Genomic DNA, 26816 nt, shown 5'->3' with positions numbered 1-26816 from the left:
GGGACCTTCTGATCTTTCCATGTTCTTGTCCTTTTCCTATATTTCTTTTTTTTTTTCCTTTTCTTACCCTCTTTGTAGGTGGATCTGAAGGAGTGAAGAAAATACTTCATTTGCTTTGTACACATAACAGCACTTTGGTTCATTATTACGGTTTCCTCAGTGTTCCTCAGTCCTTCTCACAAAGCTGGAAGAAAGAAAATATATTAGGATAATGTGGTCCTAGGATAACCAAAGCAAGCAGGGGAATGTTGGGTATTAAGATGTATTAAGATTTCTGTTGCCTGTATTTTAAGGTGACCGTCTCTTTAACTAAAAGGTTGCTAAAGCTTTAGATGTTTTCATGTAAATGATGTTTTCAACATTGTTTGGTCTTCATGATAGAGTTAATTTATGGAATGAACTTTCTCGAACAAAGAGATGTGCCAGTGTGACTTCTAGGAAGCTCAGTGACTCAGAAATCAGCCACTTCATCTGGTGGGTCATGTGAATGGTGTTATGAAAGGTTGATTTGTCTGAGGAGATGCAGTCACTTACTTATGTGGTAAGAAGGTCAGATCACTTGGTTACATTCCCTTTGGTTTAGAGAGTATTTCAGTTTTGGAGCTGGCTACAGTCCAGTTGGGAATTTGCATGGTCTCAGCCTTTGGAAGGCTCAGCTCTTAATGCAGTTATCTGCATCTGTACTGGTTAGCAACCATAAGTTAGCACTGATTGGTCTCCTGAAATCAGAGGAACTAAGCTGGTTTGCCCTGACGTTTGTTGTAAGTGTAGATAGGCAGTATCACTAAAATGCAGGAGTATAAAACCTATGCCCTTCTCCAGCATCAAGCAGGGGAAGCTAAACTGATGCAGGCTGCAGCTTCTGGTATGAAAACCCCATAGAAATGAGCTTGTTCCAGCAGCAGGTCACCTAGAAGAATCTGTGAGCTGGCAGGGCTCAGTTCTAGCTTGTCAGGGCAGCGCAGGGAGTGTTTGGAAAGTTTGCCATCATTGTAAATGTCTTGGGAAACTGTGAATTTTGTAGCAGCAGAGCTGGCACCTTTACAGAATTGTTGAACAAGAACTTTGTGTTCTGTTTTTGTTAATATGACAGTGATCAGAACTAAACTTTCTTCCAAATAACCCTTGTCCTGGTGAAAGCAGCACATTTTACCTGTTACTGGATGGTGCCAGTAATTTGTGTTCATCATGCAAATTCTCACAGTCTGTGTGGAGGTGATTCAGTTGTGATCTTGCAAAAACCTGCTTTTTGCATGGGAAATTGTATGTGCAAGGTTCATACCTAAATTAACTTATTGTTGACTTATAATTACAATATAACTTCATGCCTGATGTATTAACTGCAATTAAAACAAAACAAGTTTAGTAATGCAATAGAATGCAGTCTGATCCCAATTCCTATTTCTTTATGCCTTGTAAAAAAAATGGGAATAAATGGCCATCTACAAAGAGCTCCCAAGATCTGGTGTGGAAAACCAGAGCATACACAGCATATTTATAGACAAGGAGAGAGCATTCATGCTGAAGGGTATGGTTTCTAAACAACATCTCTATGTTGTTTAGAGGGTTTCCTGATCCCATAGCTGTCAGAGTTAGTGGTCACGTTGTGTCTCTAGGTGTATATACAGGGGCTGAGGTCAGGTGTTCAAGCTTAAGTGTTTGCACAGGCTTTAAACTGATATCTTCATTACAAGCTGCATTGGGTGGAGTCTCTTCCCTTTATGAAGATGGAGGCGCTTGGATGCCCAATCCAGTAGTGAATATGAATTGTGATGCCATCTTCCACATCTAGTCTATCACATGGGGAAACAGTCTGTGAATTCAGTTATTCTGTGCAGTTCCTGCTCAAGGAAGGGTCCATATTTTTGTGTGAATGGGATCTAGATGGGATCTTGCAGTCACCTGATTTCAGTTCTTTCAGTACCACAGTTATTTTTCAGATTCTGCAAAACTATTTTTAACTTTTATGGCTACTCACTTGAATTTGATAAGATTAACCAAACTAAACCCATGCAATTATATTTTCCCTGCTTTACATGTTGTCTGAACCAATAGGTTTAGAAGGTGTGAAGTGCTCTGTGCCCTAAATGGTACATTAACTCTGAAATCAGCAGCATCATTTTCACTGTTAGCATCATTTTACTCTTGGCCTTCACATCAGAAACATCTGATCAGTGGTTTTCCCACAGTCTCACTACCGCCTCTCAGACCTTCTGTCCTGAAGCTAAATGCTTTTTCCTAGTTCAGCTAAAACTGTGTCAAGATTTCACAAGGCCTCACTTACAGGGACAGATAACATATTGGCAACACTTTATACACAGTCTGTTGTTGTAACGCAGAAAAAGCAAAGTGAATTGCTGGTAGAAATTAATCCCCCCTACCAAATTAATTGCTATGAAATACAATTTTGTTCCATTTACTTCCGTGCCCAAATATATTTGGACAGATGGCCTCCTTTGCTATTGAAACATGCAAAGCTAATAAAAAATATTAAATTATGCACTAAGAACAGGCAGTTAATAAAGCAGATGCTAGTGGTGGTGTTTGAGGCAAGCTACAGTGAAGTGCTGGTACAGAAAGGATACTGCCTGCTGTAGATACTTTCTTTTCCAAAGCCTGAACAAATAAATGGAACTACCTGAGGAAGAAACCTCTCATTGAAGTTGACCGTGATATTACACAGAACTTACTAGTATTTTTTGATGGCAAATTGAAGGCTGTATCTTCATAGGAGAAGGTTGAAATTGAGGTTCTATGCAATTATTGTTTACAGGCTCGGTAACTTGAAGGGCAGATTGTGTTTCCCCGAAGTTAACTCCAAGGTGACTCCTCACTGCACATGGACAGTGATGAGGCTGGGTGGAGCAGCTTCTTGCTATCTCAACTATGGAAGGCCAACTTTGTGCTAACTTGGAGATTTCTGCGGAAAAACCTCAAGGAGCAAGTCCCCCATCCTTCATTGCTTTGCTGAAGGTATACAGAGAACTCCTGGTCAGTAGAATCCGAAACACGCAGTGTTTGATTGACAACTTGATTGAGAATGACTACTTCTCCACTGAAGATGCAGAGATTGTTGTCCAGTTTCCAACTCAAGCAGATAAGGTAATCTTTTTATTTCACTAGCCAGGGCAAACTTTTTCTTGCTTTCAATTTATCCCTGGGGTTTATGGGTTTATCTGGCAATTTCATGCCTAGTGTCTTTTCTAATCTTTGTTATATTGGAATTTCTTCATCCCATTCCTTCTGGACAGGGATTCCCAGCACATCTCTTTACAGCATGGCTGGCACTGCTTGTAATGCCCGCTGGCAGCTGTCGGAATGAGCAGGGTGATAACTGCTGTCCTGTCTCCACTAGCTGCAGCTTTGTCCTCTGATAAGTGATAAGATGTGGCCACAGTAGCTGTTAAGAGTACAGGTTGCTACATGCAGCTTCATTACTGTGCAGAGCATTGCAAGGATGCTATGGGACATCGTCCTGCTTTAGAGGAGGAGAGTTGGAAATATTTTAAAACTTAATGATTGTCCATGTGCACACCCTCCCTTCTCTTTAAAGACCTGTGTACATTGTGAATGCTTATATGGAAAACTGATACATCCTGGCACTTTTGGGTTCTTGATTTGTCTTTGGACATCAGCAGCAAAAATCATTTCCTTGTCTTTTAACAGGAGAAAATTATCACATGTGCACAGCTGCTCTTTGCATCATCACTTAAAACAAATCCCTAATTTCTTTCCCTGAAAAAGCAGTCATGCAGCTTCAGAGTAGTGTCACAGAGGCAGGCAAGCTATAAAACATTCAAAGAGCTTGGACTTCACTAACAGTGCAGATTTTCATGAAATAATCATTCTTGCTGGCAAGTTGAAATGGTGACACACTGCTCACTCTGTGTATAGGGTCAAAGCTGAATAAACGCATGCTGTATAATCATCTGCATTTCTTACTGTTCAGCATAATATGCAGAATTGTTGTAACAAAGCTGAGGGGGAGACCATGCATCAGGAGGCTAAGCAGAGAGAGCAGGCCACAGCAGTTAAAGTGAATTGGACTCTGGGGGAGCTTCTCTGGAAGGCATAAAAGTGCTTTTTAGAGCATACAAATTGGAAAAAAATACTGTGTTTATGCTGGGCTGCATGTTCCTCACCCTGCTTTAAGCTCACAAGAGACCACAGTCTCTCTAAACACTTCGTCTAGTTTAGAACTGGACATTCTTCATTATGAATGGATGAACTGAATTCTCCATTAATTTCTAGCAAGAGGATCCAGACATTCAAAATGGATCCCCATATGATTGCTGTGTCTTGCAGAGGGTTTTGTACTAGGGTTGCCCTGTCCTAGTTGCACAAACATCATGCTCTGCCTTGCCTTCAGAGGTAAGGCTTGGTCTTGAACTTCTCCAGCCACTGCCTCATAGCCATTAGTTTTGGTAAATGTCGCAGGCAGCAAGTGCATTATACTGAGAGAGCCTGCAGAATTGAGCTGCTGTGTTAAAAGGAAGAGTTGTAGGTTTTGGGATCTGCATTAAGGTCCAGAGAGACATCTGCCTATCCTGCTCTGGATCTGGCTGGATCCTGAGGTAAGTCTAAATGTGACTGGAGTATTTAGAAACCAGAGGGTGAATTTAGGGCACTGGGAAACCACCCCTTTTTCATTTTAACCAGCACGGGATTTAAAATACAGTATCTAGTCAAGCTGAGGAAGTCCTTTGGGTCCCCTCTTGAGGAGCAGTATTTATTCATTTTGTTTCTGGTTAGCATATGATTTAGCTAAAAGTTCAGTCCTTAACTTGCAGAGCCAATTTTCTTGCAACATCCAAGTACAAATAGCAAGTGAGGTTTGTGGTGGTTCAACTTTAGAGCTAGATTTTGAATTCACATTTTTGAAGCACCCGTTTGGATTTTGGTCCCCTGTTCCAGTCCAGCAAGGATCCTAAAGTAATCTACAAGTGTAACTGTGATAAAATGTTATGTATCAACACTCTTTCATGTTGTGTTTCTTCAGGTTCGCAAGATTCTAGACCTGGTTCAAAGCAAGGGAGAAGAAGTTTCAGAATATTTCATCTGTGTCCTGCAGAAAGTCACTGATGCTTACTATGAACTTCAGCCTTGGCTGGATGAAATAGGTTACGAGCCTTCAGAGAGTATTTGTAGTAAACCTGTGGTAAATACAGATCCAGGTAAGGCCATGCATCTGTACTCCTTCCCTTAGAACTACCTTGCTATGTAGGAAGCTATAACCAGGTGACATGAGAGTGGGAAAGTCTAGGCAGGCACAGCCAGTGCCTGCTGTACTTGCTGGCAGTGGTAACCAGATGATTAAAAGGCACACTGTATAACACAACAGTCACATTGATACATTACATCCTGCTTTGCTGAACTCAAATTCTTTCTGCATTTGTTTGTAGATATGTAGCATAACGGTATAACCATCGTGTGCCAGCTGTAGTACTTCCTGGGCCTCTGCTACAATTTATTAGCAACACTGTGGTATTTTGGCTGTGGAATAGCCAGTATTTCAGGATGAGGACAGTCAAGCAATGAGGCAGGTTGCCCAGAGAGGCTGTGCAGTTTCCATACTTAGATGTTTTCAAGAGCCAACTTGATAAAGCCCAGAGTAACCTCATCTGTTCTCATAAATAACCCTGCTCTAAGCAGGAAATAGGACTGAGACCTTCTGAAGTCCCCTCCAATCTGAATTATTCTATGATCCTAAATAAATTATACCAAAAGTCAGAATTAAAGTATTGCAGAAATAAGTGTTTTCCTCTTCAGAGGTTTTTTCATACTATATAAAGAACTGCTTTGCCCCATCTGAAGCAAAGTTTTGGTTGCAGTAAGAGCACAAACCAATGTGTAAAAAAAAAAAAAATCTTTTGAAATGCTTGCCACCTGTTTTCTAAAATGCATGCCTTCTATTTACAGTAATAAAAATTAACAAACAACTTAGGAAAGAATAACCACCTCCTTGATAGAGCTCTCAGGTAGAATATGAATATAGTGAGAAGACAGATGCCAAAACTAAACAGTGACCAAAAAACTTTTGCAGAGAGTAAAACAGCCTTTAACAAAGTGCCAGGGTCTTGGCTTTGAGTCTCAACTGAAAGGTGGCAGCCCCTTAGACCAATGCAGTGTCAACATTTAGTGGGAGCTGTCCCTGCCCATGGCAGGGGGGTTGGAACTAGTTGACCCTAAGGTCTTTCCCACCCTAACTATTCTATGATTCTATGAATATTAGCTTTCAGGAAATGGTGGCTCACACATTACCTTTCGGTAGCACCTGACTTTCCCAACATAGTGATAATGGCAGCACAAATAGAAGTCATCTGCCAAAGAACCTATTTTACATTAGAATTACATTTGCTTATTACACCTCTCAGTTCCCAAAGAGGTGGCTCATTGTATACATAGTCTTTTTAATAATAGTTCACTGTCTTTTTAGTTAGCAGGTATTGCCAGAAACTCAGATATGAACTGGGACGGGACTCCAAGTTTGTCATGTCGTATGCTCAGAGGGAAGAGATGCTATTGGAAGAAATCTACTCCAACAGTATTATGGAGCTGGTCAGTTTTACCAATGAGAGTCTAGGCAAAGTGTATCAATTAGAAGCCCTTTTTGATGACACAGTTGGTCTAATTAATGAAGATGGAGAGACTATTTATGTCTTTGGTGATGCAGGAATTGGAAAGTCCATCTTGCTGCAAAAGATACAAAGCCTTTGGGCCAGAAAAGAATTGGACATAGGGGCCAAATTTTTCTTCCGTTTCCGATGCAGGATGTTTAGTTGCTTTAAGGAAGATGAAGCCATGTGTTTGAAAGACCTACTCTTCAAATATAATTGCTACCCAGACCAGGATCCCGCAGAGGTGTTCCATCACATCTTGCAATTCCCTCATACAGTTCTTTTCACATTTGATGGCTTTGATGAGATATATTCCAATTTTGATCTGAGTAGCATGCCCGAGATGTGTTCGCCCACTGAAGCCGTCCACCCCCTGGTGCTGCTGGTAAGCCTTCTCAGAGGAAAGCTGCTTAAGGGATCCAAGAAAATTCTTACAGCGAGGACAGGAACTGAAATCCAGAGAAACATCATTAGAAAGAAAGTGTTGCTTCGTGGTTTCTCCAGCAATAACCTGAAGGACTACACTGCTATGTTTTTCAAGGATGAGGGGCAGCGAACACTGGTATTGAACCAGCTGGAAGCTAACCCCAATCTCTGCAGTTTGTGTACAGTGCCTTTATTTTGTTGGATTATTTTTAAATGCTATGAACACTTCCATTCCATGTTTGACAGCCACCACGAGCTTCCAGACTGTTCCATTACGTTGACAGATGTATTTTTGCTCATGGTTGAAGTCCATCTGAACCGGTCTGTGAAAACAAGTTTGCTGAAGAACAACACCAGGAGCCAAGCAGAGGTGTTCAAATCACGAAAGGAAACTCTTCTGGCTTTGGGTAAAATGGCATACAAAGGGATGGAGAACTCTTTCTTTATCTTTGAACAGGAGGAGGTCTCATCAGTGAACATCTCTGAAGGAGATTTGCAATTGGGCTTTCTCAGGACAGTTAAAGGTTACAGTGGCTGTGACGATCAGTTCACTTATGAGTTCTTGCACTTAACCCTTCAGTGTTTTTTCACAGCTTTGTTCCTGGTTATTGAAGAGAAAGTGAGTGCCAAGGAGTTACTTCGGTTTTTCAATGAGTGTTCCTCCACTGAGACTGTCCAGCCTACTTGCCTTCCTATTCCTTGGCTGAAGAAACAACTAGCAGGGGAGGATCCTTTCCGAAATAATGAACACTTTCATTTTACCAACCTGTTTCTTTGTGGCCTGCTTTCTAGATCCAAGCAGAAGCTCTTCAGACATTTAGTTTTGCCTGCAGTCATTAAGAGGAAGAGAAAGGTACTCATCACATACTTTGGGGAGAGCATGAAATCCCACCTGAAAGGCCTCACTCGGTCCAGGCTTCCAGAGTACAATCAGATCCAGGTCCAACCCAACTTTGTTTGGATGCTGAGGTGCCTCTACGAGACTCAGAGCGAGAAAGTGGGGAAGTTGGCTGCCAAACGCATGCGCGCCAATTACATCAAGCTCACGTACTGCAATGCCTACTCTGCTGACTGCAGTGCTATTTCCTTTGTCGTGCATCACTTTCAAAAGCGCCTGGCTCTGGATCTGGACAACAACAACATCAATGACTATGGAGTGAAACAGCTGCTGCCTTGTTTCAGCAAGCTTGCAGTGATCAGGTGGGAGTTCGTGCAAGCAGGTCTTTGCTTACCCTTGGTTTGTTACACAAGCTGCTGGGCTGGCTGGAGGAATTGATCTCAAAAGTGGAGAAGGATGAGGATTCTTACTGCTCCTGGAAATGAAAGTTTCATATTTTCTGTACTCTTTGTTGAGCCAGTCACAGGAGCAGGGACAAGCTGTGAATTTGGAAACCCAAATGGAAAGGGTGATAAGAAGTCCTTAGAAGCCAGGACTGTTTAAACCTGTAGGTTCAGTTAGCTCCGCCTCAAATTGTCTTTTCTCAAAAGAGGATTTTTATGGGAGAAAGTGAGTAAGGGAAAAGAAAGGAAACAGAAGTGCTTCCTCCATTACTTCAAGATGGCTGAGCCTGTCTCTGTCCTTGCTTATACGGGGTAAGAGAGGATCTGCTGCTCACAATAATCCTTGATCAAAAGCTCTGAATTTCTTGCTTTTACATCTTTCCAAGATGTCTGGCTTTCACAGAATAAAAGCTAACATGTAGTACTCCATGAAGGATGTAGCTGATGTCTTTAGGTGTGGTGTTTCCCTGAGGTGCTGTGGAGAGAGGACATGGCTGGTGGTCACAGAGAACTAACTCCAGCTCTAACATCACAGGCAACATTGTTCCACCTGTAGTCCTTTGAGGTTGTGCCATGTAGTTATACCTTATTTGTCCGAAGGTTTAGGTGCAGAGGAGCAGGAACTTCAAATATATCTTTTTTTTTTTTTTAAAGCTCCTTCAGCCTCATGAGTTTGTTGGGGGGGGGGGGAGAGGATTGTTTGGTTTTTTGCTTGTTTGCTTTTATAAATGGATTTATTCTTCATGGTTGGCTGTGCTCTGCCGTGTTTTCTCTAGGACTAAATCAGAACAAGTGACACTTTTTCTAGTTAGTTGCAAATCAACTGACCTCCCAAGAGAAAGCAGTAAGGAAACCTGGTGGAAAACGCTGACGTATGTAAGACAAACATAGAGGAAAATGAAAGACTTTCATTCTTTGTCCCTATCATATGATCATGCCCATACACATTGTGATATTAACACCATCCCCAGCACCAAACCAGTCTGTTAGGCTGCCTTTTTGTTTTTATGGCTCTTCTCATGTTAGGACTTTGATTTCTGATGAGGAATTTCTCCAAATCAGGAAATGTTTCTAACAGCTTAACCATCCCTTTCAAAGGAGCAGACTGTTCTGGTCTGTAGAAATCGGCCCTGATTTCTCCTGTGTGCTAGTGCATTCTAAAGCAACTAAGTTACTAACTAGCAATAGTCAGGGAGGCTTTTGGTAATAAGGGACTCTCAGCTGTCAATGTTCAACTTCTGAGTTTGTGTAGAAGCTAAAGCTGGTCAGAATGTTTTTACAGGGACAGCTTTACCCAGAAAAATGTGATTCATCACAATTTGAATGCTTCCTGGCAGCCTGCCCATTTAGGCAAGGTGAAAAAGCTTGAGAAGCTAAAACCAAACCAACGCCACATAAACAAGAAGGAAAAAAAAAAAACCAACCCACCAAAAAATAAACCTGTGAAAAGAAGTACTTTTATTCTGTGAATGACTGACATTGATTTGTTTCATGCCTAGTTGGTACAGTAAAATTAGAAACATCTAGGATACCCATGGGATTGCAGTTCTATTTCCTGGCCAGGACTTTTCACAGCCTTTATTCAGTGAAGCCTGAATGTGTGGTGACTTCCAAGGTGCCTGGCTTTCACTAGGTACTCAGAGAGAAGGTTGCAGGAAGAGTAGTTAGGAAAGCTTGGTTTTGGTAGGGTATCAAGCAGAATTTCTTCCTTGCAATCACAGTTAAGTGTGGGAGGAGGATGAGGTGTTTGTTTCTGGTTTCTGACTTACTCCGTTTTATTGTTTTCAGCTCTGGACAGCTTCCAGAGCATTACCTTGGAGATTTGGGGCTTTTTGTTTTCTATTGGTTTTGAAGTGAGCTGTATGAAACTGAGCTCACTTTTCCCTTAATGGCTTTTAATATGTGGCATAAGGGCCTGTTAAAGTATCGAAGACCTCTATGTGTAGACGTATTCATTAACTCATGGGTGATGAACACTTGTAATCTATATCAATTCAAACTTTCTTTTTTGTTCCTTTCATTCCAGGCTCAGTGTAAATCAGGTCACAGATCATGGAGTAAGGATCTTGTATGAAGAACTCTCCAAGTACCAAATTGTGTCTTTCTTGGGGTATGTACCCCAAAACACTAGATACTGATACTAGAAAATAGAAGTGGCATGCTGACAGTACTGACACTGCAAAGGTGGGGTGGAAGCCACAGTTACCTCCTCATTTGCTGAACACACGCAAAGCAGCATTTTGTGTCAGAAATGACTCAGCTGCCTTCCTTAACAGTTCACTGGGAAAAGGCCCGCAGCTTCCTCTCCCATTGCACTGCACCACAGGGTGGCCTTCCACTGACAGCAAGCCTTTCTGTAACACGCTGCAGACCACTGTCAGGTTACTGAACTGTGTGGGCATGCTAGTTTTATGCCTGAAGCCTTATGCTAGCTGTGGAGGGGGGAGAGACAGAGCACGAGCAAGAGTGTGAGCTTCATAGCTAGAGCCTTCTGTTTGCACTGCTGTAAACTGATTATTTCACCTGTGCAAAGCAGATGATACAGCTTGGTAGAGACTAGTATCAGAAACATACAGTTTAAAGGCATAATGTTCATGGCACCAATTTCTTTAACCTTAATTTGTTCTTAATCAAGTTGAAGCTGGAAGGCATGTTAACTCTGACTCCCTGCTTCTTGGTTAAGGAGCTACATAAAAATGACTTTTTGAAAAGTAAATATGAATAGGAAGAACTGCCTTTTTCCTCCAGTGCCCTAATGTAAGTACATCTGCTGAGGTATCTGATCTTCAGTAATATTTGTGAGGGGATTTTGTGACTTTTAAAAGACCAAAAATACATTCTTCTGCTGTTTTCTCTTCTGGCAATATTATTTCTGTACTAACACAGAAATAGAGGGAAGCTTTGTTTGCTTGGAAAGGCCATTTATTAAAAAATTTATATAATATCTATTTTCCCATCATTTGGAGTCTGGTCTCTTTGTATTTTATATCTAGCCCTTCACAATATTAATTGTATATAAAAATAGAAATACAAGTCACTGTGAATGTGTACAAAGGCATACAAAAGAGATAGATGGTATGGGTTCTTATAGAGCATTCAGGTTGTAAATATTAAAGTAACAGTAGGAATAATCTATTTTTACCAATGTGATCTTTTCCTTAAGCTTATACAACAATCAGATCACTGATGTTGGAGCCAAATACGTTGCAAAACTAATCGAGGAGTGTTCAAGCCTTGAATATGTGAAGTATGTTGGATTTTCTTTTTCCTTTCTTTTTCTACAGTATCTTAATTAATGCAACTTGAAACAGGAGGGAGAGTGGAAAAAGGGCAAAAATTGTGATTCAAATAACATAACTTGGATTGAAGTTGTATCTGCTTTCACAGTCATCTGGCAGTGAGTGGTAGCAAGTGAAACGCTGCTCACTGCAAGGGAGTTGGACCAGATGACCTTTGAAAGTCCCAACCCAAACTATTCTATGATTCTATAATTCTATAATTGAAAGTCTGTACTAGAATATAGTAACAAGCAGAAAGAGAGTATGAGACCTGTTCTTTACCTAAATTCAGTCTGAGCACCTGAGTGAGGCCAGTGGTGCATGAATCTTACTGCCCTTTGCAGTAGGCGAATTCACTTGGATTTAGTACCAAGCTGCTTTATATCTTGCCTTTTATGAGCCATTGGAGTCAGGCTGTGCTGGTATCATACTTCAACTCTGGAATTCCCCGAATTCACTTGGTGAGTTGTTCCATTTAATTCCTGGAACTTCCCCAGGTAAGAGTATCTGGCCATGCACAGCACTAGTTTGACATAAAGGTCAATATGATCATTAACCAGTGGTGTAATTGTGACCATAGCAGAAAGCAGAGGTAACTACAGCAATGTCAGCTGTAGTTGGTATGAATGTAGAAACCAGGAGCCAGGGACTCTTGGGTTGTGGTCCAGTTCTGAAACCCCCCAGTAGCCACACCTTTTCCATTTGAAATATTTGCAGAGTTTTGAAACCAAACAGCACTTTGGTTCTTTCCCTGCTTTGACACAGTGCTTTGCTTATTTCATCTACCTTTCACAAGAAAGCCTTTTGGAAGATGGTTATTTTCAGGGTGCATAGTTACCCCAGAGATACAGGTACCCTGTTCCCTATAGCATCATGAAACACGCTGCATGTAATTCATGTACTCTGTAGCAACTGCTGATATTATGAACTGTATTAAAAACTAGGCAGGGGTCCTTGTCTTGAGGATTGGTTCCTAAAGCTCATTTCTGACATACTGAGCACCAAACGCAAGAGTCTACTGTAATACTTCTAGTTTGGAGGGCTGACATGCAATGTAAAAGACAGCATAAAATTATGTATGTTAATCAAAGGTTAAATGACTGCAGTATTTTTTTGCTCTAGGTTGACCTTTGATAACTGCAGCTAGCCTCCAGAATTAATCAGCATTAAATACTTGTATTGCTTTCTGAGGTGGTGTTCTAATAACTGTACAGTTGTAAGTGATGTACCTCATCAATTCATGTCTTTTGTGCAGAATAGGAGCAAACAAGATAACCAGTGAAGGAGGGAAGTGCCTTGCCCAGGCCATCCAGAAGAGCAAGACAATGTTTGAAATTGGGTAAGTTCAGTGCTAAGGAGCAGAGCTCAGGGCTTGATCTTAGCAATGCATCTGCAGGATTCCTTCTTTTAGTCTTGCCTTCTCTCCTGCTATTCCCTATTCCTTCCCCCCAAGTGGTGGCATTAGAACAAACCAGTGCAGAAGTATAGGCATGTTTTCACTCAGAGGGAGAAGGAGAGCTGCTTCATTGTTCTCCAGTTCACATAATGTTTGGTTTGGGTTTTGTTTTGTCCCTGCTCTGACAGAAACTTAAAGGAGGGACAAACTAGCAAGAGGAGAGTATGTAAAGATAGCCGCTTTCCTTATGGCAACACAGCTTTTCTAGAGATACTTGGTCATTTTGAAGTCTGGGTGGTATTGTGACTATTGATAACGTACCTTGTTATGGAGTGTCAGTGTTACAGTTGTCAAACCTTCTGCACCAAGTCCTGATAAAGCTGTGAGAGAATAAAATAGAATTCCCATCATCTTTCTCCCTAGTCCCTAACTGGAGACTCTGCTATTATTGGAGAGAGGTCTGAATGTACTCAAATAAACCTTTAGTCCCTGACCACTTCCCTCAGGAGTGGTGCTAGACTTTAGGATTTAATTTATATTTTAATCTATCCCCCCTGCCCCTGGCAACTCAGTTTCTCCTTCCACCCAACAGGAGAACATTTCTTTCGGAATCAAACACTTGAATACATGGAATTAAAACCTTTTTGGCCATTGTGAATGTCACAGAAACACCTGAAATAGGAAAATCAGATTTGAACAGTCAGATTTTTGGCTTTTAGTTTTGTTGTTCTACAGCATTTCACAAATACAGTCACCAGCAGGCACACTGCCATTATCATGTAGCTGGGTCTGCTGTGCTGTATGTGCTGTAATTTCAGTGAAGGACTCCTGTTTTCTCCTGTGGAGGAAATGATCTCTCCAAATAGATTTAGGATGGCTTGGACAGTAATGTTTAAACAGATATATTCAGCATTTACGTAACAAACTGTCAAGGACAAGGAAATTCTGGGGAACTTACTGGAAGTGGATTTGTTTAGATACCACACAGCTAAATTGATTTGATAAGAGCTGCCAACTAATTACCCATCAAGCTGAGTGTGGCTCTGAGTCATCAAGCCATGATCCCTGGAAAAAAACCCCTTATTACCTCAGCAGAGGCCCTTTCAAACCTCATAATATAGGGTGAATTTTCAAAGTGGCTGGTCTGCACAGAAAAGGTTTTACCAGATACTGCTATTAGATGTTGACCAGATCCCTGCAGCTTTTACCACATTACCTTCCCTTAACTCTTTGTGTTACCAAGGATTGTTTTGCCATTGGAAATACTGTTCCTTACAGATGCATGGAAGAGCCCAGGGTCATACTGTCCCCGTGAGATTTTGATTACCCCTTTTCTATTGGCCACTGCTGAGAGAGGAGATACCATTTGGGTATAACACTGAAGGAACTGTGACCATTTTGCCAGACTATTCTAAAGGAGGAGGGAAGCTTGAGAGGGGGAAGAAACACTGAGCAGGACAATAGTAGGATTTAGAACTTGGTCTGTTTCTCACGGCAGCTCACTGTAGAGGACCACAAGACTCCTTTACCCCATAACGATGCAGGGCTGCAGAGGCTTTGCCCAATGCAGCAAGGTGATCCCAAAAGCACTTCTCCTGCAGGAGGCTGTCTCCTAGAGCTGCTTCTGTGCTGTAGCCTTAGGGTACTGATGAGTCAGCAGAGGCTGCTGGTGTGTTGTGCAGGGAGTGGAACATGTTTGGCTCAGCCAGGAGGTACCTTCCAGGTTTCTCACAAGCCTGAAAGACTGTGAAGTAATCAGGGGGTAGGGGAGTGAAAAGGGGAGAATGCAATGCCATGGGGCACTAGGGCAGCACACCTCGTATCTCATGGTTTCCTCTCTTCACCAGGATGTGGGGTAATCAAGTTGGAGACGAAGGAGCAAAAGCATTTGCAGAGGCCCTGAGGAACCACCCTAGGTTAACAAACATAAGGTAAAGCACCAGCAGAGCCGGGCAGCTCGTTGTAGTGCCGGTTGTCCCATCGTGCTTTGAACCAATGATTCTTCCCACCAAGTGTTAGCTTGGAACGCCATCTGGTATTGCAGCCTTCTTTGTGTAACCAACAGGCTCCTGGTGGAAGTAAGAGGCCAGATTGAATCAAAAAGCCCTGTGAAGCCATTAAGTTAAGAATATTGCAGGGCTGGCATCCTTTCTTCTGTTTGCACCTCCTCCCCTTGTGCTGCACAGAGTTGCTGGCATTTGGGAAAGCACATGGTCAGTGGGTGCCATTTTGATCTGGGAGCATTAGCAGAAGGATACACCAGCTGTCACAGAATCAGGATCCCAGTGAGCTCAATGCTAACAGCTTCTGTTGTGAAGGTGTAACAGTACTTTCACCAAAGTAATTTTTAGGAGGTATTGGCTAAGGGACTGGGGCATTCTTAAATTCAGTATCATCAGGCTCATTATTACTGCAGTCATGCTAAGACCCCCCACATTCAGTGCTGATGAGATGTAGTTCTTACTGGAGTTCAGTGATTCATCTCAAACCAACCTTCTGGAAGCCATGGGTGAAGCTGGTAGCACGGCAGTGTGAAACAGCCCATCCCCTGCCAGACTTTCAAGTGCTGGCTAGGGATTTAAAGATGCATATTGTAGCATCTGCTGCTGTTTCAGAGTCCATCCACACAGCTGGTTCATGGTGGTCGTTTCAGTTTGTGTCCCAGTTCCACTGGCCTCCACTGTGACGGAGCAGACAAGCCTCTTTGGTTTCCCCACAAGGTGGCACATGGCACTAGTTTCTTGGGGAGTTCGGGATCTCTGGAGATTTTATTGCTGCCTCTTCAGATACAGGGATTCTGGAGCTGGTGCCTTGTCTTCCTTTCTGTGAGTGGAGAGTCGGGCTTAAAAAATTAAAAGCTGAACAGGTGCAGTGCCCTAGATCTATTTAAATGTAAAAGCTCTCTGAAATAGCCATCTTCCCATAATGGCACAATCCATCCAGACACATCAGACTTGAAACGTTTTGAACCTGCACCAGAGCTGAGTGATTCTCAGATGGAAACAAATCTGCTGACAAATGTGTTTGCAAGAATAAGGAGGGGTAACTGTGCTGTTAGACCTAGGTTTTGCTGGCACCTGTGCAGGGTGAATCCTCTGCTCTGCAGTGTACTTGCTCTTGGGTTCATTTCTTATCTTCCAGTGGCTGACCTTGCTTCATGACTTGAATTCACAGTTAGCACCAGTGGTAGCATTATGAGAGGATTAAGGGAAGATAGTCCCTACTACATCAGTTTACTTCAGCATATTTGTCATTTTTAGGCTCAGTCGTGATGGACTGAGAATATCTAATTTCAGCTGAAGCTAGGAGGGACTTGTGCTAACATATATTTGTGCCATTGCCCTACTTGATGTCCCTTTTCACCTTTTTTTGAGATGTTGCATTATTTTCAGGTTCTGCCCTGGCTTTCGAGGGGGGAAATGCTTTTTGAACTCTCAGAGCCTGGAGCATAATTTTAACTGGATGATTTTGCCAGTGTTTACTCAAAGAATGAAGGGCAGAGTAAGAAATACTTGTGGTTTGTAATGGAAAGCATGCATTTACAAGCTCATCTCTCCCTGCACAACAGAAGGGGTTGTGTTTGGAAGAATAATGAGATATTCAGGTGTCTGAAGGACTTAAAGGACAATACGCCCAGTTCATATCAGGACTTGGGATGACAAATCCACGTAAAAACCCATGTACTGCTAAGCACAAGTCTTTGTCCTTGTTAAAAGCCTTTACTCTCAAAACCACTGGGTGCAGCTCTGCTCTCAGTCCCAAGAGTACAACTTGCTGACAGCAAGCCTTACGGCCTGCATGACAGACCTGCGCTCAGGCTGCAGGCTGTGAACTGTTCTCACTTGTGAAAGTCATGAGGACTTGCTGGTTCACAAAGTATGTGGGCCTTTGAAACACCCAGATGCTGAACTGTACAGCTGGGAAATAGATCATCCAGGATATGCACTAGTATTTGGTAGTGGAAGGGCCAAGTGATGCCGTTTCTTACACACTTGTATCTTTACTTCCCAGTCTTGCGTTCAATGGCATCACGACAGAAGGAGGCAAAAGCATTGCTGAAGCTATGCAACACAACAACTCCGTGAAAATCTTCTGGTAACTGGCAGTGTGGTCTGCTTCTCCTCCTCTTCTTTCTCCATAGAAAGATGCAGCCTAATTTATTTCCTTCAGTCCCATTGCCTCCTCCTACTCTCCCTACCTCCTCCTCTCCCTCCCCTCATCTGCTATGCTTTCACTACCAGCAAGCTGTAAGATGTATCCCTTTGGAAGAACGGGGACATGAGTAATGGATCAGCAGTGCCCGTCCTGTAGCCCACATCCCAATGTCCCAGTGTCACGCGTCACTCTGCTCCCTCCATCTTGCTTTCCCCATCTTCTCTCACTTCTATCATATGAAGTCAGGTTTTGCACCTCTTCAGTGTGGTCTCTACCCCTCTGCATTTTTCCACTACACCTCATTCACCTTTTAGCCACTAGAACATCATTAGGACATTGCTCTAAGAAATAAAGACCTGATACTCCTGTTTCTTTTACCTCCAGGGCTTCTCTTCAGTATCTCTTTGTGTCCAGACTTTAGAAATTGCTCAGGGCAAGAACACCACACCCCCTCTTTGGCTGTCTAAAGCTAAGTCAGAGACAAGCTGGTAAGACAGGGGGCTGAAAAATAATGATAACATCCTAAGTGAACATTTTCTCTCCCCTTTAGGTTGACTAAAAATGAGTTGGATGATGAGGCAGCAATGAGTTTTGCAGAGATGCTGAAGGTCAACAAGAAACTGGTGCATTTGTGGTGAGTTACATTCCACAGAAGCACAGGCTCTTTGGCAGTCACTGCATTAAAGCTTCACCTTCCAAATCTATGTAGGTCACAGTAAGCTTTCTGTGCATGGTCTGGATGCAGGTGACTGGTTGTAGACAGTTATAATGGAAAGTTAATAAAGCTGCTGTCTGGCGTTTTGAACCTGCTTTCACACAGGCACAGGCTGAAGCTGTTTATGTGTCCTGGTAACTTTCAAACTACTGATGGATTTCATCTTTCCTTTGGGGAACACCACTGGCCTCAAACACAAAAGTTTCATAAAAAACCCCAAACAAAACCCAAAACAACTCAAAAAAGAAAACCCAAAGCAAGAACCAAGCAGACAGCTAGAATAGAATCACCTTATTATGATTCTTACTATTTATCATCATACTATGTAAGTAGCAAGCTCAACTCTTACTCTTCAACTATGACAGACACTTCAATACATGCCCCATTTGCTTGATGTTGCTTCAAGGGCTAGCACTTTCACTCATGCAAGACACTCGTCTATTAGAAGTCCTCAGGGATCCTTCCAAGCAATCCCCAAGAGACTAGTTAAACTTCTAAGAAAACACAGCATTAGCTGCTCTAATACAGAGGTTCACAAGAATTTGTCCATGGATGGAGTTGGGCACATGTGGGCTTTGAAACAAATGGCCATCCATTCATTCCAAGTGATGAAGAGAACATCATAAACGGGAGTCCCTTTACAAGCCATACAGACTTTGCTAACTCCACTCTAGCAATCCCTGTATTAAATCTCACTCTCACCTCTTAGGAAGCCTGATGGTTGTCAGAGGTGCCAAGTGCTTGTAGCCTCTTCTGAAACCAGTAGAAGCTCTGCTGCCCATCACCCTGAAAACAGAAAGGGGTGGGGAGGACTTGATTTGTTTGTGCAGAGCTGCAGGTACATTTCACTGAGCAATTTGGTTTGAATTCATATTAAAACCTTTCCCATCCAAAGCAGGCCTTAGGTACGTGTTTTTACCAGGGCTTGGGGTTTCTGCCAGTAGGCAAATTTATATCCTGATTTGTTGGTTATACCAGTGGGTACCTCCAGAAGGTAGTGACCCATAGAGACAGTTGGACTTGAGGCACAATTAAAGGTGACTGGAAGCATCTACTGGATCCCTTTGCGTTTTGATTGATTTACCAGATGTAGACAGTCCTTTAATGGGAATGCCTCCCTGCTTCCTTCCTTCTCTCCTCCATTAAGAGATTGTTCAATTCATTCCAATTTTCCTGAATCCCATGGGATTCATGCAGCCAGTCACGTGGAGAGGAATAGCTACAGGGCACACACCATGGCAGTCTGAAAGGTGAGTATTGACTCAGGCTAGGGCGTTGAGTATTTTTATACTCATGCAGATGAGAGAGCTTTGTTAATTTTTAGCTAGGGGATGGTCTGCAGTCTGCAGTGTAAGAGTTACCTACTGCTCCCATCAGCTGTGCTACTTGAGTCTTGTATCATTTTTGTCCCTCAGCTCAGATGAGACGTATGTTGTAGCTGCTGAGGTGGCTTCTCTGGGACTTGCACCTACTCTCACCAGTCAAATTCAGTGCCTCATTTTTTTCGGAGGTCTTGCTGGTCTGATAACCAAGACAAGAGGATTTGGCAACCTGCAGATCATAACTGCTAAATCACTGTGCGTACACAGGTTCTGTACCCAGAACTGTCTGTACATCACTTATGTCTCACAGCACTCTTAATAAGAAACCAGCGCTAAGAGGTTTGTGTGTCTCAGAGAGTCCAAATATCACAGTCCTATACCAGCAGTAAAAGGTGCTTAGCAGAAATTTGTCAGCTATGTAATTAAGCTCAGTATTTCTGGAATGCAACCATAAGCAAGATTAAAAGGAAAAGACTAATACCCTGAGCTCTGTTTCTGGAAGTGCACGTGGGGTGTTCGACCAACACTGTGTGCAATCCTCACAGGCAGGAATCACACCCGTTGTGGTGTGGCAAACAGGCAGCTGTGCTCCCTGACGTCAAGCTGAGTGTAGGTTGTGCACGTGCTGTAAACTAGTCTGTGTGTTAGTTTGACATGAAGTGCTTTCCTTTTAGGCTTATCCAGAACCGGATTACAGCCAAAGGGGTGAAGTGCCTCAGTGAAGCTCTCAAGGAGAACACAGCTATTAAAGAAGTCTGGTAAAGATCCCTTCCTCAAAGGCTCACTTTGTAAACTCTCCCTTTAAAACACTTCTGGCATTGCTTCTTTCCAGCCTAAAAAATTCAGAGCAAGTTTATGTGAGGCAGGGGTTGTAGTTCCCGCTGTGGTTTCAGACAGGTAAAAAGCCTCTGTCACTGAAACACTTCCCTGTGTGTTACGAATGCCATGCAGTTTTGTGAGTTCACATCTGTCTGTACCACTGATGCGCCAAATGTGTGTGTGTGTTTGCAGAATCTGGGCCTGAATTCACAGACCAAGTCCTGCTTGTTCTGATTCATTTTTAAACTCTGGACCACGTTCATGCTTTTCAGGAGCTAAATCCCAACAAGCAGGAGACGGTTCTGTTTAATTGGCATTACAAACGTGCTTCATGGAATTTGTGCGTGGATTTCCTTCGGGCAGTGCTCCAAGCACGCTCAAAGTGCTAAGCTACGAGAAGATTAACTTTTCGTAACATTTGCTTGTAGATTAGGTGGGCATCACAGAGTCACGCATGTGCACTGTCAGGCACAAAGCCAAATCCCACATTCCTGCCCTCACCTCGGGCAGCTCAGAAGTCAGTAAGAGAGTGCTGGGTTTAGCACCACTGCTGTATTATTGAACATGAAATTTATTTTTAAAGATATATATTTGTTTTAGGGAAAGGACACTGAATTCTTGCTTAGGAAGATGATGACTCAGTATCTGACTAGTGGGGTCCCTGAGGATGTGGAAGAGATTCTTTTTTCAGAGGCCACTGTCAGCTTTCGTCTACAGAAGAGGCATCAAGTTCCACTTGAATTGTTCTGAACCTTCAGACTGCAATCTGCCTCTTGATTCTTGCCTGAATTTTCAGAGGTGTTCATTAACCCCAAGAATTCCCTCAGTCTAAATGGCTTAATAGATCCCAGCTCTTACCCAGGCTGCTCCATTCCAGGGGTGTAAATGTCAGCGTAGATTAACTTTGTGACACCAGACTTGAAGATTTTGCCTTAAATCTTTCCACATCATTAATGCCCAAGTACTTAAGAGTTTTCTTCCGATGTTGTTATGGAAGACACAAGATGCTCTGAAGACTCTTTCAGTTTCTTTAAACTAGCTCACTGCATGGTAAGAACCTTAGTCAGCTATCTGCTGCTTGCTGAAGTGCAAACAGCTGAGTATCCGAGGGCAGTTCCCAGCTGTGTGCCCAGGAGAAGCAGGCAGCTCATCTGGCCTTGCAAAGCTGCAATCTCTGCTCCAAAGCCTTGGAAATATATATATATATATATATATATATATATATATAAAATGGGCATAAAAATGGAAATAGATGGGCAATGGTCACTACCTTATTCTCACATCCCTTTTATTTTTCCCCTCCAGTCTGAATGGGAACCTCATAAGCCAAGAAGAGGCCAAAGCTTTTGAAGATGAAGAACGGATCATTTGCTTTTGAATGAGGACTTCCCCATGTCGACAAGCTTTGCGTTACAAAGGTTACTCCTACACTTGGGCTGCAGGGTTTATAAAGGCATAAATCTGCAGTGCTCATGGCAGGAGAGAGATACACGATAAGCTGCCTTTTTATGAATGTGCTGCACTCCCTCAGCTCCATCCTTTACCCTGCCTGTTATTCTTCATCCTTTTGGTGAGTGGGAAGCTGCCTGGGTAAATAATTAATGTCTGTATGGTGCTTTGAAGGTGAAATGCAAAGTGTTACCAGACCAAATCCACTGGCAAGTGTATGGATTTTGGTAACTGAGGTTTAGATTTGTTCTGTACGCTGATGTATATATTCCCTAACTTATTTATACAGATAAATATATACACATGTATGTATGCAAAAAAGGGTGCAAGATGCACAAACTCCATGAGCTCACAGTATTATCTGCTGCATAACTGAACAGCTTTACTGGAAACAGAATCCACCTATAATGGTTGAATGGTATCAATGTTTTTTCAACATGAATACCTGCTCCTGCCTAGAGATTAGGCCTGTATTTCCCCACTGACCTCAGGCAACATGGTAGACACTGCTTATTTTGGGGGAAGAAATTGATACATCAGGCTCAGATTACTTTCGGTAGTCTTCTCTGTACTGAAGCTAATGCATTTTCTTCTATACAACCAGAAGTCCTTATTGCCATCGCTGTAAAACATAAACTTGGCAGTAAAACACTTGCTGAATGCTTCCTGAGGACTGCCTAGAAACTGCTACCTCCTGTTTTCCACAGTGTTTGTTCTGGGGAGGGGGTCTGGAGGCAAATTAATTAGCAGGCTGTTCATTGCCTTGGCTCGGGGCCTAGACACCATGCTGGTGGGCAATACACCAATGTTAAGTTGCCTAGCTTCAGTGGGGAGAAAGGATGATTGAAAATCAGTTGTGTCAAATAGAAATCCCTTCTCTTAGCAACATGGAAGCACAGAGAAGGAGCAAGATCTGCTTGGGAAGCCTTTATTCTGTGCTTGAATGGATGGAAAATGCAAGGCAAAGGACAGGTAGCAATGATAAGGACCAGCAAGAAAACATTATTCCCCCCCCCCAAAATAATTAGTGTTTAGGGAGCATAACTTTAGATGCTCTTAAAAGAAACCAGTTTGCAAAGGAGTTACCATTGTTACCACCCCCAAAACTTTGAGAAGCAGTTCTCCAGTTGCTGACTAACTCACAAAACCTTGGCAGGTGGGAAGAAGAATCTCCAGTTAAAATGCCACACCAAAGAGCCCTCACCTTCCCATCTGCCCCATAAACATCAATAAAGGCTTGCTTTGCGGGTCAGAGTTCCTCCAGTTCCTACATGGCAGCAGGCCCTTCCCAGTCCCTGGTTCTCTTCCTTCAGCTCCATAACACATTTTAAACTATTCATAAAGCTTTCCAGAAAAGCTGCAGTTCACAGGAAACCAGCTCACTGCCCATCACTTTCCAGTGCCTCTTCCTCCCTGTCCATGGGATCAGCACTGATATTTCACAGGGAGACAAATGAGGCTCTTAGACCACGCCAGAGGACACTCAGCTAACCTGAACCATTTCTGCACCTGGGCCATTTGCTTACTGAAACAAAAGGGCGTATGGTTACAGATGAGCTGGATTCCAGCTGCTCACACATCTGCCAAAGCAAGGCCTTTACAGCAGCTCTAACTAACCAGACACCCATGACACAAAACGTTGTTCCTGTTCTACCAGGCTGCCTTTACAGAGGGAAGGGCCTTCACCAGCACTCTCACTTGCCTGTGTTGGAGGGCACTTTGCTCTAGTCACTGAATTATTTGCTCATTTTCCAGGTAGAAAAATACAATTTAAAACTCCAACCCTTGCCTTCGCTTTACCAATAGACTAAAGCAGCACAAAGTGCCCCTAACAGCTCCTTCCACGCTTCCAAGTGCAGACACTTCTGCCCCTTATTTTGATTTAGAGCAGCCTCTGGAGTTACTTGTAGCACAACCACCTCAACCCTCTTGTAAATCCTGTTATGTGCCTGGCTGTTACAAGCCGGGCATCCAGGGCAGTGTTCGGGGACAAGAGCATCTACATGGCTGGAGCAGCTAAACACAGCCTCGCTCAAAGCAAGTGGTGGCAATAGATGATCCCAGCTCCACATGGGACAGGGTTTGGCACTGTTTATGGTGCCAGTGACCGTGCCAGTTGCAGCCCCCGTTTCAGAGGTGATTTTGGGCTGTGAACACAGCTCAGTCTGGCACTGACAAGGCTGAGGGGTTTCACAGTGCTCCCAGCTCAGCCAGGGCAGAGGCTGCTTCATGCAGCACATCACAGCTTCAGAAATCACACCTGGGGAGAAGCTGGAGCTTCCTTGTCTATTGGTACACCTTGTCTGTTGCACACCTTGTCTATTGGCACAGCATTTGGGGCCGCAGTTCATCCTTCCTAGTCTGACCAGACCATTTGTAGAGCACAGCAGAGCAGCACATCTGCAGTGAGAGCCTTGTTTACTCAGAGACAACCTTCTTTAAGACTTGTCATTTGCTGAGGACTCCTCTGTACACAGCTTTGTTTTTTCCACTTGTCCAGTGCAATTATAAAGAGCTTTCCAAAGCACTGACCAGACTGCCTGTGAGGGATGCTTTGCTGAAGCCCCATCAAGCTAAATCATGACAGGACTGTGACAGCCCAACTAATTCTGGCTGCAGGTGAGAGAGAGGAGCTGCCCCTTTCCACAGGGGACCTTTCCAGCAGTGGTGCCAACCCAGTTAGGGGCAGCAAGGGAAACACTCTACTTACCTGCTGCTTCTTCCCGGTCTCTTACGGACTCGCTGCTGCCGTGCTGCCTGCAGGGGGTCCATCAATTCCATTTGGATGGTGAAAACTCTGTGCAGTTACTGGTGCCACTCAGTGCAGTGGCCCTGGGGACAGCCCAGCCTTGCAGGGCAGGAGACTCAGACCTCGAAGCCCAGAGCATATGAAGCTGTTGAGTGTTCGCTCTCCTGTTACCTACCAGGCTCCCTAATCCTGAGTTTAGGTGAGGATAATCCTGCCTGGGTGACTTGTGAAGAGGAAAACCGCCGTCTTTAAGAGCCACCCAGGTCTGCTGAGGCAGGCAGCAGGTGAGGAGACCCCACTGCTGCATGGGGGGACACGGTCCCATGGTTGTTGTTCTTGGTGACAAAGCCTGACTGAGCTCAGGCAGAGGTTTGGTGTTTTCCATCTTAAAGCAGCAACTAGGATGGGAGAGGAGGGATCCCTTTGTTGAAATTCAAAGGTGTTCAAAGCAGTCTGTAACCAGGGTGAAAACGAAGAGCAGGGCAGGGCAAAAGCATGGCTCAAGAGGTAATGGAGCAGATGGGGAGAGGCACCGAGCACCTGCAGCTTCCACCGAGCTCAGCTGAGGACCCGTCCCTGTGCTCTTAGTACCTGCCTCCTCTGTGCTCCCTCCCGCCTTTACGAGCAGTGACTCATCCTGCGTCAGCTAAGGGTGGGCTCTGAGCAATTATTGATGTGGAACCCTCCTCCCTGCCCCTGCACATCCCTGATCTCATCCCCTTGCGAAACAGATGCTGCATTAAGTGAAGGCTGGAGAGCGCTGTCTCCTTTGGCTGTTGCTGAGGCTCCTTGTCCAGGGGCAGCCTGGCTGGGAGGTGGCTGTGCAGCACCTCACAAGTGGTGTCCTCTGGGCCCTTGTGTGGCTTTGGAACCCTCTCCCTGCAGGGTGGGATGGAGCTGGGAACCTGCTCAACCTGCAGACCCCAGGGATGCTCACAGAGATCAGCAGGCTCCAGGCTGCACCCCCAGCACTTGGGTCTCGTAGCCTCAAGAAGAAAGAGACCTTCCAGCACAGGCATTCAAAAGCCCTTTTAGCTCCAGCTGCTGCAGGGGACTCTCCCCTCCCTCCCTGCTCTCTGCTGCAGGCTCTGTGTTTTGCTCCCTTCCTGCTAACAGCAATGCAGCATCCAGAAGCCAGCCTGGACCAGCAGCTGTACCAAGCAGCAGCCTGCGGTAGCAGGGCCAGAGGCACGCTCAGGAGCACCATCACCATCCCACACTGACAGCCCCCAGGAACAGCCTGGGGAAGGCACTGCTGCTTCGCTCACCTCCCAGGACAAGGCAAGCATCTCAGGGCAGAGGCAGGAGGGCAGGACAGGGCACCAAGAGATGCCACTATAAATTGCAGAGATGAAATCCTGTACCTACCGAACCGAGCCGATTTCCAGCAGATTTCCACGCTGCAAAGCCAAACGTGGCTCTGAGTAATTACCAACTGCTTCCGTGATACGGCTCCAGACTGAGGAGAAAAACACGGGAATTACTGGCAGTGAAAGAATTCAGGCTTCCCAGAAGGCGACCAGGGAGGGGGGTGGAAGTTACAGCAGCAGGAGATACGAACACGTTCCTTAGTAATTACATCCAACTGTCTCCCGGTGCAGGCTTGAATAATTCATGCATTAAAATTAGCATCTCCTGCAGAGGAAGCTGTGAGGGTCGTGACTGTCAGTGAGCCCCAGCAACAGGCTCAGCTACCCTCAGCCACTCCCAGAAGCGGAGCAAGGACGGACTCCCAGCCTCAGAATAACCTGTGCCATAAATCCTTGCATCCCACTCCAGCAGCAGCTATTCCCAGCCTGGCTGGGAGAAGCAGGTGGCTGGGTTGACACGCAACACACCGACATGAGGAACAACATTTCCTGCCTGGAGAATGAACCCCTTTCGTTTTCAGGCACTCCACGTGAGCCTGGGGAACAGGCACTTTGGTTCTGCTCAGAGCACCCACAGCTCCACTCCCAGCCAGTGCAGGGGAAGTAAAAGCACCCCTTTTCTCCCCGCAAGCAGACTTACCCCATGCACCATCCAGCGCCTGCATGTCCTCGGTAGCACACGGTGGCTGTGCTCCCATTCCTACCTCGCTTTTAGCCCCTCGGCAGCTGTGGGCAGAGATTCCTCCCTGCAGGAGCCTCCTCCCAACTCTTCAGGGACAGACAAGAGAGCGCTGGTAGGAAATCCGTGGTTACACCGGCTGGGAGTCAGCTTTAAAGATGAAACTGAAGTGTTTTGGGAGGAAGCTGGGGTGGAGGAAACAGAGGAGTGTATGGAGCTAGCGTGGTGCCAGGCTCTTGGTGATGAGAAAGGGCTGTTTGACATCCCCTTCCCTTCCCTTTCTAAACCACCCATGAGTCTCCCACCCCCAGGCCTGGCAGCTTTAACTGATGCTCACCTCGAAGGCCATGGCCTCTGCTGAAGATCCCCAGAGGACACCAACCAGAAACTCCTTTTCTCCAACCACCCGGGCACAACAGCGGCTCCATCAGCTCTGCTCTGCCCAGCCCAGCCAATACAGGGATCCACAGACCCGGGTTTGCCGGATACATGGAGAGGGAAGGGGGCTCTGAGCAGAGGGGCTGCAGACAGGCACACAGCAACTTGCTTCTCCATGTACA

At 44.4% G+C, this 26816-nt stretch overlaps 1 protein-coding gene and 2 long non-coding RNA genes across 8 annotated transcripts; 1 reads left to right on the top strand and 2 right to left on the bottom strand.

Moving 5' to 3' along the window:
* The first annotated feature begins 2804 nt into the window (after positions 1-2804).
* On the top strand, positions 2805-23055 carry NOD1 (nucleotide binding oligomerization domain containing 1). 4 transcript variants are annotated; one of them, XM_061464366.1, is made up of 13 exons: positions 2805-3102; positions 5000-5174; positions 6437-7450; positions 7637-8243; positions 10351-10434; positions 11488-11571; positions 12858-12941; positions 14846-14929; positions 17010-17093; positions 17704-17787; positions 19865-19948; positions 21315-22527; positions 22714-23055. In XM_061464366.1, exons 1-12 carry the CDS (start codon positions 2887-2889, stop codon positions 21385-21387), a joined length of 2673 nt encoding a protein of 890 aa, XP_061320350.1. In that variant the 5' UTR covers positions 2805-2886; the 3' UTR covers positions 21388-22527; positions 22714-23055. The 4 variants fall into 4 exon arrangements, with proteins under 4 accessions (XP_061320350.1, XP_061320348.1, XP_061320349.1 ...); XM_061464364.1 differs by having other exon boundaries at positions 6437-8243; XM_061464365.1 differs by lacking the exon at positions 14846-14929 and having other exon boundaries at positions 6437-8243.
* LOC133274858 (uncharacterized) lies at positions 14941-19496 on the bottom strand. 3 transcript variants are annotated; one of them, XR_009745306.1, is made up of 3 exons: positions 19230-19496; positions 18953-19087; positions 14941-15821 (listed from the first exon to the last, which is right to left on the bottom strand). It is a non-coding gene; the product is annotated as an uncharacterized LOC133274858 (long non-coding RNA). The 3 variants fall into 3 exon arrangements; XR_009745308.1 differs by lacking the exon at positions 14941-15821 and adding an exon at positions 17782-17902 and having other exon boundaries at positions 18953-19111; XR_009745307.1 differs by lacking the exon at positions 14941-15821 and adding an exon at positions 17782-17902.
* On the bottom strand, positions 21957-25909 carry LOC133274857 (uncharacterized). Its single transcript, XR_009745305.1, has 3 exons — positions 25576-25909; positions 22842-22983; positions 21957-22080 (listed from the first exon to the last, which is right to left on the bottom strand). It is a non-coding gene; the product is annotated as an uncharacterized LOC133274857 (long non-coding RNA).
* Between the last annotated feature and the right edge of the window lie 907 nt (positions 25910-26816).

Source organism: Pezoporus flaviventris, unplaced genomic scaffold (genome assembly GCF_033815535.1).
Source record: "Pezoporus flaviventris isolate CSIRO_AGI_PZ_B2104156 unplaced genomic scaffold, CSIRO_AGI_Pfla_v1 ptg000037l, whole genome shotgun sequence".
Lineage (NCBI taxonomy): Eukaryota > Metazoa > Chordata > Aves > Psittaciformes > Psittacidae > Pezoporus > Pezoporus flaviventris.
This window is presented reverse-complemented; position numbering and strand designations above follow the sequence as displayed.